Source organism: Papilio polytes, unplaced genomic scaffold (genome assembly GCF_000836215.1).
Source record: "Papilio polytes unplaced genomic scaffold, Ppol_1.0 DF820622.1, whole genome shotgun sequence".
Classification (NCBI taxonomy): Eukaryota; Metazoa; Arthropoda; class Insecta; order Lepidoptera; family Papilionidae; genus Papilio; species Papilio polytes.
The window spans coordinates 639,836-652,797 of NW_013528582.1; the positions used below are offsets into that span (position 1 = coordinate 639,836).

The 12,962-nt window shown below is 32.7% G+C and overlaps 2 protein-coding genes across 2 annotated transcripts in view; one reads left to right on the forward strand and one right to left on the reverse strand.

Annotated features, from left to right (window-relative positions):
• Window positions 1–4,685, reverse strand: part of LOC106110509 (b(0,+)-type amino acid transporter 1) — a 15,444-nt gene extending 10,759 nt beyond the window's left edge. Inside the window, exon 1 of the mRNA XM_013292368.1 lies at window positions 4,558–4,685. The gene's annotated coding sequence lies outside the window, so the exon portion shown is untranslated. The remainder of the gene's footprint in view (window positions 1–4,557) is intronic.
• Window positions 4,686–8,348: 3,663 nt separating this feature from the next.
• The window catches only part of LOC106110493 (protein arginine N-methyltransferase 1), a 6,227-nt gene continuing 1,613 nt past the window's right edge, over window positions 8,349–12,962 (forward strand). Inside the window, exons 1-7 of the mRNA XM_013292341.1 lie at window positions 8,349–8,686; window positions 8,801–8,961; window positions 9,340–9,504; window positions 10,271–10,419; window positions 11,355–11,502; window positions 12,204–12,293; window positions 12,759–12,908. Coding sequence (XP_013147795.1) covers window positions 8,623–8,686; window positions 8,801–8,961; window positions 9,340–9,504; window positions 10,271–10,419; window positions 11,355–11,502; window positions 12,204–12,293; window positions 12,759–12,908 — 927 coding nt within the window. The 5' untranslated portion in view covers window positions 8,349–8,622. The remainder of the gene's footprint in view (window positions 8,687–8,800; window positions 8,962–9,339; window positions 9,505–10,270; window positions 10,420–11,354; window positions 11,503–12,203; window positions 12,294–12,758; window positions 12,909–12,962) is intronic.

The window sequence follows — 12,962 nt, forward strand, 5'->3', positions numbered from 1 at the left end:
CATGAATTACAGTTAACGTATTTTCATGGTTGACGTAATTAAAAACATCGATGAAATAAAACATATCAAGAAGGGTTCATGTAAGACGTTACTCTGTTCTTGTATCACTCTTCACGCGATCTATCCATCTCTTTCTACTTACTACTTTTACTCCTAATGTTGTCTTCCTCTCTATCTTGTTACATTCAATTCTTCTCTTCTGCTATTAACTTTGATCATCACCTTTTTCCTTATCCTACTCCCGTAAGGTGTACGCAACAAGTTTTTTCCACCACATAACTCTATCATACGTCATCTCAATCATCACTCTCTTTTTGATCATGTCACCTTTCGTGCAATCCATCCATCTCTTTCTACGTCTACCTCTACCGGTGTACCTCCACAGGGAAATAAAATAATAATAATTTCTTTGATTAATAATGAAATTACTTAAGACATAACAAAATATTACGTCAATTTATTGTCAATTCACTCAATACTTTGTAAGAGGTAAATACAAGATAATGCAATAAGTAGCGAGCACAGATAAGAGATTATTTGGCCTAACTATTCTTATCTAAGTACATTTCGCATTCTCTGCAATAATTTCTGATTACAAATTATCAAATTGACGTATTGTCTGTACAAACCAGACTTGTGTAATATGTTACATATAGATAAGCTTGCGTCTAAAAAATATAGAATAAAATTTATAGAAATTGCGTAAAACGGAATACAGCATTCAGCATTTACTATACGAGTATTACATGTTATACCTGCATTTGTTTCTATCGTGCCAATAGATTGTCACAGTTAGTCAACATCTATCTCAGAATAATAATAAAATTAGACGTAGAAATGTAATTGCACGACGATAAACACGAAGTTTACGAATGTTGCTAAATAATAAACGAACTTGTAAACAATATAATGACATTTGTTGAAAATGAATCAAATAATAGATTTGGCACGTATGCAAGGCCCTTGAATTTACCACGTTTACAATAAAATACTGTCAAAACAAATATTTACGCCATTGTGACATAATGCCACAACCAGTCATTTAAAAATTATTGCAGTCCCTTAGTTTGCATAAGAGCGTGCCCACACCGGAAACTATACTATCGCACTACTGTTTAGTCTTTGATTCCTATGACCTTATATGGAGGGGCTCACACCACTCGATTTTTAATTGCGTTGAATTGGCTGAGAAACAATCGCACAACAGTACTGCGATAGTTAAGTTATAAGTGTGCGCCCGCTTTAAACCTACACTAAGTGAATTCGAAACTACTCTTGTTTCCGACGTGCCAAATCAAATGTCCCAACTAAACGATAGTAAATTAGTAAATATGGTTTCTATACAAAACGAGCACGTTCCAAGTGATAATTACAACATTCATTGTGGATGCAGCGTCCGTCTCCACTGTACACAATGCAACGCAGTTGCACGCGACTGCACCGTAATGTGCGATAACGTATTTACTAACGTATGTAATTATAGCTCATAGGGTACTCCCACGCACTAGTTCATATTTAAATATCACACACGAACTCATGTTTTGATGAACAAGGAAATAAAAGACGGCGGAACATGGACGCAAGATGGATGATTTGATTATCTGCGGGGTTCACAAAATGACGGATTTAAAAAAGGAAAATAATCTCAGTTGTATGTTTTTTTTTGTATTGTAAGCGAAAAAATCTTTTTGAAATTAAAAAGAAATGTAAAAGAACACATAAATTGAAATTAATCACTGTCATGTTTTTGAGGAACTCGTGAGTGGATTATTATCTCTGTCAGTTGCATTTTTAACAAAATTAAAAATAAAACTGCATTCCGCTCAACGCACCGTAAATAAGATTCCGTGAAGCGATCTTTGATTCCAAACATTTAAGTGTTATTGACCGCATGGAACATCCGAACATTCAAAATGTTTTCGTATGCACCTGCAACGCTTTGTGCAGTTATACTGATTCAATGCAACTATGAGCCTTATTCTGATAGAAAAGATGCTATTATAGCTTGAACAATAATTGTTTACGTTTGTAAATATGTAGAGGGTATGTAATATTACACTGTCCGTGTAATTTTTAATACCCGACACCAGCAACCTGCAATTTTGCATTAAACATACTAACATTGTTCTGAGAAATTTCTTATTGAAAAGTTGACACTGGCCATCAATAATTAAACATCTAATAAAAAATATCAAACATCTTGCGAAAGAACTGCCAACATTGCAAAGATTGGTTAAGAATTTCGGGGAATTTATTAACAGTTGTGATCGTTGAATTGATTTTATTCATAGTAAATGAAATATTGTAACTAGTTATTATATTACACGGTATAGTACAAGATTGCAATGTATATGTACTTGTCGATTTCACGACTCGCAATGATATTTAAATGTCAGTAAACAATCAAATCTTATCAAATTATTTTTAAATTCATGTTTACTTTGTGTAAGATAAAACCTCTTAATAATAAAACAATTAGGCGCTATAAAAATCTTTGTTTTATGGTTAGATCCTGTAACGAGATAATAAATTATACATTAACTTCATCATGTTTATTTTATAATTATATTTAAGCCTTATTTAAATGTAAAACAAGCAAATATTTTAAACATTTCGCAAATTTTCCCTTTGCGGTAATTGTTTACTCATTTATTAAAAAGTACCTCTAACTTTGCGACAATTTATGTTACGATAACTTAGAAAAGAAACCTCTTAATTTATTTGAATTTCTTTAAAAATATGAAATCTACAAATACCTATAAATCGTCTACATAGCAAATTAGAATTTTCGGAACTAACTTAACAAATCCAGTAACTTTAATAAAAAAAAATGTGCTAAACACTAATAAAGTCAAAATTAATATTTTACTTAAGTACTTGAGGATGTATAAAACGAAGCTATAACACAGATAAAAAAATCATACAGACTCCTTCATTTCGGAAATCGCTCAAAAACTATAGTAATTGAGCTATACAACACCTCGGCGTCAACATTTTGCTATAAACAAATATTAAACTATTCCTACGTGTTTATTGATTCATGATTACCAACAAAACAGTGCAGGTAAATGGCAGTTGAAGGATGTTCTTGACAAAAGTATATCAACCTTTTTCATTGTTTACTTATAACAAGCATTGTAAACTGCCTGTTTTGTCGTTGTCCTTGACAGATGACGTTTGAATAAAGCGAGCGCGGGAAAGTAGGTTTTGTTTTTTTAATTGCCATTGGATAACACGAAAATGGTACCAGTATAAAATTATTACAAACGTGAAAGTTTAGATGGATGGATGGATGTTTGTAGCCTAAACAGCTGAATGCATCTCGATGAAATTTGGGATAGACGTAAAGAATAGTCTGGAAGAACACTCGTTTCACCTTTTTTTTTAATTCCACGCGGACGGAGCTGCGGGCGAAAGCTAGTAATTTAGAAGCCCAAAATAAACAGTAGCAACTAGTTGGTCGGGTTTTCGATTCCACAAGGATACTTCCAAATATGTTAAGTAATAGTTATAGTTAGTTATTAATTTCCATATGAATGAAGTAAAACAAATACAGAAAGATAGTGTATTCTTTAAATATATTAAACCAAAGTGCTTACGCAAATTTGATATTTTTAATGAAAGTGGGCGTAACCATAACAGGCAATTAGTACAGGAAGATAATTATGTAGGGGTTTACAGGCCACTCCATTTTTGCTAATTAATTGTTCGAACTCAATTCTTGTAATGGCCCGGCGTTTGTGTACTCAACGACAAATTACCTAATGATTGACGTATTTACTAATTGGGGTAAACTGGAACCGGAGAGTTGTTTGACCCATTTTGGGATAAGCAAAAATAGCATATTGTAATGATAGCTTACTTTCTTATATTGAATATTGTTCATGTTTTGCTACATATTGGTGTACCTTTATAAATTTATTATAAAATTTAACACGTATTGCCACCATGATTTTCATGGACTTATTTATGCTCGCTTGTAAGTGGAAGGGACTTGGCGATACTCAAAATCTAATAAAAGTCATTATTTTTTGTGCATGAAACTATTTTTTTTAATATGAAGAGGTGGCAAACGAGCAGGGGACCACCTTATTCCGCCGAAATGGAAAAGCGATCGCCGCCCAGACATCCGCAATTCCAGATGCATTAATCGAAGGAAGAAGAGACGAACATAAAGAGGATATTTCCATATATAAATAACTGAGTTACTTTAAAAAACCTAGATAAAAAAGTGACGGACAAAATGTGCGAGTGCGTGAAGCTTGAAACTTTAGCCTTAAGACAAGATTAAAAATATTAATTTCTTACTTACTAAGTTACAAAGACTGTATAGTTAAATTACCCTACATTTTAAACGTTATTTTTGGACAGTATTTTATTATGGTTAAATATAAAATGCAATCATATCATGCATACATCGTGTAAGTTTTGGAGTTCTGCCAAAAACCATCGCATCATTGATCCTTTTGTTTACAAATTATTAACATTTAAAACTAATCAAACTAAAAAAAGTAAAACTAAATTAATGAATTATAAAATATTTAGGATAAAACTTACCAATAAACTTTATTTTTCCCAAAATAAATTACTAATTTTATCACCCACGCACGTTAGATTAGAGTCCTTTGCCACACGCGTAAAAATTTTAATGATTCAAGCACGTCCGTACCCGATCCCACTCACAATACGAGTGTTGGGCTGTTGCTTATCTTTTCAATAAATATCGATAAAGTGAGCGTCGATACGTTATCGATATGAAATAGTCGGCTTATGATAACGTCTGGAGATTAGTGAACTCCCAATTTAACTCATTTTCTGTTGCTATGTCGATAACAATTTTATTTTCGACTCTAATTCCAATGTGACTTTATTTATTTTTAAACATATTGTATTGTTAGTAAATTAATATCCCTGCTTTCGGTCATTACTTAATTATGTTGCATTTAGAATAAGTAATTAAGTAACAACTAAGTTAAATATTGGATTCTGTTATTAATAATTTGAAGGGAACAAAAACAATTGTCAACGCATTTGAAAATGAATTTAAGAAGTGTAATTAAAACAGTTATCATATGTTATTACATAAAGTGTAGTGAAATAATTAGCTAAATTGCTTAGCAACAGTTGTATAACATCGGTTATCTTTTTTTAATAACAGACGTGCTTTACTAATTATTAATAATCTAACTTTTTTCCGTTAAGTTGATATAAATTTCATCTTAACATCCAGTGTTTGTTCTATCGTTGCTCCGAAATGTAATCAAAGATATAATTTTATAAACATTTTAATTTCGTTGTCTTACTAGATAGTAACTAAGTTACCAATTCTCTTTATACCTGGTAGATCTTATGTCTGGATTGCACTTGGCCAGTACAGTTGGACATTAGCGCTTGATAACTGGACTGGCATAATGTAAACACTTATTGGCGTCTGTAACGCCTTTCAATCTTACCAACTGCACTGGGCAAGTCTGAACCAGGCATTAAAAACGACTAGATCATACAGATTATGATTAAAAACGAGCTGTTGCTCGCGACTTCGTCCGCGTTTTATTTAAAAAGTAGTTAGTGACTAAGTTACTCAGTAGTTAGGTGGCTTTTTAATAGTGCAAAAAAAATTAAATTTACCGAGTAGTTTTTTTAGTTATTTCAATAGATTAAAAAATCAAAAAATACAAATCTTTCCCCTTTATTATATTAACTATAGAAGTATAGATGTAAATTAGAAGATTAATCATATTAATAGACTATTCTATGTATTACTAAATTACACTATGAACCATTATTCTATTAGTGACCTCTACAGATATATGATTTTATAGAGGTCAATGGTTTATTGGTAGGAATATGGTTCAGCTTCATTAAATAATTGACAGTAGCAAGCAAGCGAGATCTCTAGGGAAACATGTGTTGCGACACAATCAAGTACCATTGGATTAGTTAAGTGGCCACGGTCAACGTCGGGGTCGAATTATGTCATACTGGTGCTAAAGATTAAAAACGTAAATATTAAAAAAGAAACATTTACAAATGTTACTGGTGAGTGAACTGCATAATTATCCTATATCCCCTATTCCAGGCTGTAATCTATCTTTGGTACGTTGTAACTTTTGCAACAGATAATAAAAAAAGAGAACTAAATGTCTGAGAAATTAAAAACTGAACACATGTCATTTCTTTGTATTGATTAATGTTTGTAGGTGCATAAGTTCAAAACATTAAATAAAATGCAACTATATCATAAATTACCTTATAATATTTTCGTAATAAAATTCGCTTACCTTTTTATGAATAAACTATATAATTTAATTTTCCGAAAATTGAATTGAATTTGAACACACTTGTATAAGAAAATGCTTAGTGAAAAAAATATATTTTACGCTTTACAATAAAACAATGAAAAGAACCATGTAGGCATGCATAAAAGTAATACAAAAGCAACACACTGGCAGTACAGAAATATTGTTTTGAATTTTAATTGACATTTAAATCCGCGCCAAAACGTGTTGGCAAACACGTGTTTAACCCACTGCTTATGCCGCGAGCACTAAACTTCTCTGTAACTAGTATAGTAGGTAAATAACAAATTAGATTGTTCAATGTATAAGAGATTGTAAACATGCTAGCACTTGTATTCGATTTTAGTGCATTTACGACCCCACGTGATCGGTGCAAGTCGAAAATAAAGTCGCAAGCAGTATATCTAGCGACTAGCTGTTGCTCGCGACTTCGCCCGCGTAAAAAAACAAATATAACCTATTACGTTCGCCCTTTTTTTCAACCTATTACAAAAAGTATTAACTTAGTAGTAATCTACGCAATAACAGAAATCTACCGATGCAAGATTCCAAATTTCTAAGCCCGGTAGCTTGTAAGCTGATTCTTCGGTTACCCTTATTGTTTGTGTTCGCGGTATCTTTTAAACTATTAGTCCAATTTAAATACTGTAAAAGACAATTTTATTCTACATTAAATTCTCCTGATAACAAATGCATTTATTTGGATAAGGATAAATATTGAAACCAATAAAAGAACGCTGCAAATAACGTGGGGTTTTTAATTCATTTTGTAAACAAAAAAGTGGTTATTGTAATAGAACCGTTAAAGATAGATATATGCAATCGCGGACTTTTCTATAGAACTTTTTAAGATCTACAATTCTTTCATACATCATTTTTATATACCTCTAACAGTTTAAAGAGCGTAAGCCGAGAAAAGTTAAAGTTTAGTCATTTTTTGACGCCGTCGTCCAGAAACACTCTTTTTTATTAATAGTTCCAAAACATTAGTAATAATAAAACAGCCTATGTTACTCACAGACAAATTACCTTTCTAATGGTGAAAGAATTTTTAAAATCAGTCCAGTGGTTTTTGAGTTATTTCAATACATACAAAAATACAAATTTTCCTCTTTATAATATTAGCTTAGATGTTTTAATGAGTTTTGTAATATTGTTTCCATCTATGTTCTATATGGATGAACGCGGTTATTAAACACTTTTCTGTTCGCCGAATATTTTTCTTCAATTACATGTTTTCATCCTTCATTAAAATCTTGGATAGTATGTTTTATTGTCATACTACAGTGGCAACTTTTTTTGTATCGTGGGGGAATTTTCAAAAGGTACAATGAAGACGCTCGAACAGGGCAATACCACCCACAAGAGATAAGCGTGAAGGTGAAAAATATCTTTGTTTCGTCACAAAATTTGTGTCGTTACCGACAGGTTAGGTTACCCTAAGTTTAGTCGTTTCCTCTCTCCTTCCCACCCCGAGGAACAGATGAGAAAGCAACTAATGTCCGGTTTACACTTGGCCAGTGCAGTGGGACGGTTGCGACGGCCAGTCATAGATTGTATGGACTCACTGGCTCCAGTTAGCGTTCATACTGTGCAGATGAAAGTCCAGTTATTGAGCGCTACCGACCAAGTGTAAACCGCGCATTAGGCACTTTAACCTAAAAAGAAGGGAAAGTACCTATTACTATCCCTTCTCTGTGGGTAAAAAGTTGGCAACACGTTTACGACGTTTTAACTTTTTACAGATGTCTACAAACATGTGTATTTCGATGTTTTAGTCTAATATCAAGTATATGTTTGACCTTTTGCTATACCGCCTTTTGGTAGACGTTCTATAAAAATGTAAGGTCATTTTTGATCGTTTGTCCAAAGAGACATTAACATACAATTGTTAAGCACAAAAATACGTTTTTAGTTATTTTCTTAATAAAGTTTGACTAACCGGTTTTAATATTAAAATAAAAGTATTTTTGTTTTTTGTTGTTTACAGAATACAGACTATAAAATGTTTGATGATATTTATTTCACGCGCCGCGCTTTTTTAATCTGTCTTTTCAAACCATTTTGAAGAAAAGCTCGTTCTACGGATCGAGCGTATTCATAAGTTTTGTGTTTTACCATTGCAATTTGTGATATTTAGTACTTTAATTTCTAGAATTAGCATTAAGAAAACTATAATAAGGTAATAGGTGTACATAAATTGATATACAATACTCTCGACGCACGTCGTGAGTTCGTGACGGATCGATTGGCGTTCAGTGAACGAGTTACAGGTTATAGGCGAAGTTTATTAAATTTTTGTCTTCGTTCGAGTTAATTTACAATGGAGAGCATGGACGTTGCCCAAGAAGGAACTTCGGCGGCTACATCACCGGTGCTCGAAAATGGTGAGATCCTAAATCACTTTTGAGTGACGCCCGGCGTCCGTTGTCGAAAATGTGCTTTGCTATTCATTGTTACTATAACGCATTGTTATATATTGGAGGTTAAAATGTTTATAGGACCGGACAAGAACGTCACAGCGGAGGAGATGACGTCCAGGGACTATTATTTTGATTCCTATGCGCATTTCGGTATCCACGAGGAAATGCTGAAAGATGAAGTTCGCACGCTAACGTATCGAAACGCCATGTATCACAATAGGCATTTGTTTAAAGAAAAAGTAAGTATGATCAATACTTACTTTTTACAGATATGTTTCCGTTTAGAGCGATAACAAGAATGTAAAAAATTAAAATTTCCATAAAAGAAATGATTTTTTTGTATGTTCTTCAGATTACATTAAAAACAACGAAAGTTAAAAAATTGTTAATGTTCTAATTAGACCTTATTAAAATCTACTTCAACATGCTATATCACAAAGCTTTTTCCATAGTTGTTACAAAATATGACATGACAGTAAAACTAATATTTTTCAATAGAAATTAAACAAAATTACTCCTTCGGTAAACAGAATGTGGTACATTTTGTTGTTACCTACTTAATGTATATTAATATGAAGAAAATGTGATATTTAAATCATCAATCATGATGTTTTCAGACAGTGTTGGACATCGGATGTGGTACGGGTATCCTGTCAATGTTTGCAGCAAAGGCTGGCGCAGCTAAAGTGATAGCGGTGGAATGCTCCAATATTGTAGACTATGCTCGCAAGATTGTTGAGGCTAACAGACTTGACGATGTCATTGAAATTGTCAAAGGAAAGGTAATGGAACAAACTTACTGTAACATTAGGGATACCGAAAATATGATTTTGTCTAATTATGTTTATTATATGATTCTCTTTTTTTAAATAAATTTATTAATTGGTTTGGTGATAAACAATATGACATATATACAAATTAACAAACTGTTGACTTAATTACAGAAACTAAATGGGTGTTTCACAATAGGTTGATTGGGGCACCAATCAATTGAGCCAATGGGAAAGAAATACCCCATAAATTCAATTGATCAGTGAACTGATTGGCCCATTGGAAAATGCTCAACTAAAGTAATTTTTTAATAGTTCATATGAAAAGTAGATGACACATCTGCAAACGCAGATTTCTGTAATTGTCACTTTGCTATCAATACTATTGTAATAAAGCGAAAGCACAGACTTCTTTTGCCTAAGATGTCAGCAATTACAGCATATTTTAATAGTTAATATAATAATTCCTTTTTTAATAAAAAGCCCTACACTTGCGTTACACTTTAGGCTATATATTTTAACGCCATTAAACTTAGGGGGTAAATATTTTGGTTAAAAACCCTAATGTGGGAAAGAGACCTTAAGTTGCTGCCAACATCAAGGAAGCAAGGTTGTCATCCTGTCATGTCATTTTGACAATTGTAATTGATAATTTGACAAATGTAAATATAATTTTATGCGGATGAAGTCGCACGGAAATAGCTAGTTTTTGATAAATTCAAAAGGCCACTTGATTGTTTGCCTTTGTACTAAATCATGAATTTATTTTTCCTTTAAGGTAGAGGAAGTGGAGTTGCCCGTGGATAAGGTGGACATAATAATCTCAGAGTGGATGGGCTACTGCTTGTTCTATGAGAGTATGTTGGACACTGTGCTGTATGCTCGTGACAAATGGCTCAAGCCTGGCGGTATGCTGTTCCCGGACAGGTAAAACAATGCTTTTTGTGTTTGTATGAAGAAAAGGCAATCAACTAGCTTAATATTGATTTGATTACTTTAGCAAAAGGATGTTTAACTGCTTTTTATAAAAAGCTGCTGCTTAAAAGATCATTTAGTTTACTTGCTAAGATGATTTGAAATATAAGCATTGAAATTTACCCATCTATTAAGGAGATGAATAAACATAGTAATGAACATCTGTTCATCTAAACCAGAGTTCCCCAAACTTTTTGCCGTAGACCTCTTGCCATGTTTTTCCATGTTGGGTAGACCCCCTACTTACCTGATATTGATTCCACATAACTTTCTAACTGTAGTGAAGTTTAGTATTAAAAACTTTAAGTATAAACACATGTCAATTTATACACGTATTAATCGATTTTTAATTAAAACTACTCAAAATAATGTATATGTTTTGATATTATCAGATAGTATGATGTAATTAAATAAGTACTCTAAGTGTTTTTTTTTATTAAAAATTTTACATGAAACAAATTAAAAAATAAGTGCATATTTTTTAATTTGTTTCATGTAAAATTTTGCAAATTGTGCAAATACGGCCCCGCAAAAACCATATAATTGGTTTGTACGCGGGTGCGCTGGTTACAATTTACAAAACAACATATGTAGAGTACATATGTTGTATGAGTCATAGTGGTGTAGGATAGTTTTATGACATGTTTTTTTTTGTGTAAAATTACATAAAAAACATACATACATAATATACTGTATGTGTTAAGATCTACTATCGTGGATCCTCATTTTCATTTCATGGACCCCCAAATTTTTTTTCTCTGACGTAGACCTCCTGCGGGTTTTCATAGACCCCTAGGGGTCGATTTAGACCTCTTTAGGGAATCACTGATCTAAACTGTCATATTTATCATACAATATTAGTAAGATTACAATGGCATATTCCACAGATGCACATTGTTCATCTGTGGCATCGAGGACCGGCAGTACAAGGATGAGAAGATCAACTGGTGGGATGATGTGTACGGCTTTGATATGTCCTCCATCCGCAAGGTGGCCATCTCCGAGCCACTTGTTGATGTTGTTGATGCTAAACAAGTAAGACTTTATTATACTGACAAAATAGATTGTTTTTTTTTAGTTTAAACTAGCTGTCAAATTACCAATTACCTTACTATGGCAATCTTGCTTCCTTGATGTTGGCAGCATCTTACGGTCTCTTTCCCACATTAGGGTTTTTATTCGAAATATTTACCTCCTAAGTTTAATGGCGTGAAAATATGTAGCCTAAAGCGTGACGTAAGTGTTGAGCTTTTCTTTAAAACAAGAATTATTCAAAAATATGCTGTAATTGCTGAGATCTTAGACAACAAAGAAGTGTGTGTTTACGCTTTATTATAATGTTATAGATTGATTACCATAATTGTTCTTAAATAAAACTTACTTTATTGACTTAAAACTCTGGTTTATTTTTTTTTTTTTGGATTTAGTTTAAACTTTATTGTCAATGACAAATACGCTATATTTATTACTAGATTTTTTTTCAAATTCTGTGTGGACAAAGTCGCGGTGAATAGCTAGTTTTAAATATTTTGATATCGTTAGATAGACATTCAAACATTCAATGTTACATATATTGTAAACTAGCTTTCATCCGCGGATCTGTTCCCATGAGATTAAAAAACAAAAGCCTTTGTGTAACCATTTAGACTAAAATTTTAACAAATATCCATCCATCCATTCAAACTTTCGCATTTATAATATTAGTGACATTAGTAAAATTACTATTATATTTACAGGTGGTCACAAATTCTTGTCTGCTGAAAGAAATTGACTTGTATACAGTTAAGAAGGAAGATCTTAACTTTGAAGCAAAGTTTCATATGCAGGTAAGCAAAAAACTTTTTTCATTTGTAACGAAATATTAAGCAATAGTGAAACAGCCTTTAGTGCCTAACTAAAGTAAAATCCACGCCTAAAAGTACTTTAGTATGAGTTATGTCCTAATGTTTGCAGATGAATTAGTCCCATAGTTTACTCTAATATTACTAGTTTTTATATTTCTGGTCTAGATATACAGTAGAACCTCGATAACTCAAACCTCGGTAACTTAAAAACCTCTATAACTTCAAAAAATAATTTGTTCCCTTACCATCAGAGACCAAAACCTCCACAACATAGACCCTTGATAACTTAAAATATTATGTGTTTCCCTTGGACTTTAACATATCGAGGTTCTACTGTACTTACATTTCTAGTTTAAATCATATTATAGATTTTAAATATCTCTGGTGGGTCTTAACTTATTCAAAACACAATATTAGTAGCGGGATTTCATTAGTGTGTTTGTTCAGGTCCGTCGGAACGATTTCATCCAAGCGCTGGTGACCTTTTTCAACGTGGAGTTCACGAAGTCCCACAAGCGGCTGGGTTTCAGCACCGCTCCGGAGGCACCATACACACACTGGAAGCAGACCGTCTTCTACTTCGATGAGTATATGACGGTTAGTTGCATTGTTTGTAGTCAGTACTACCATATTCTTGTAAATTGATCAATC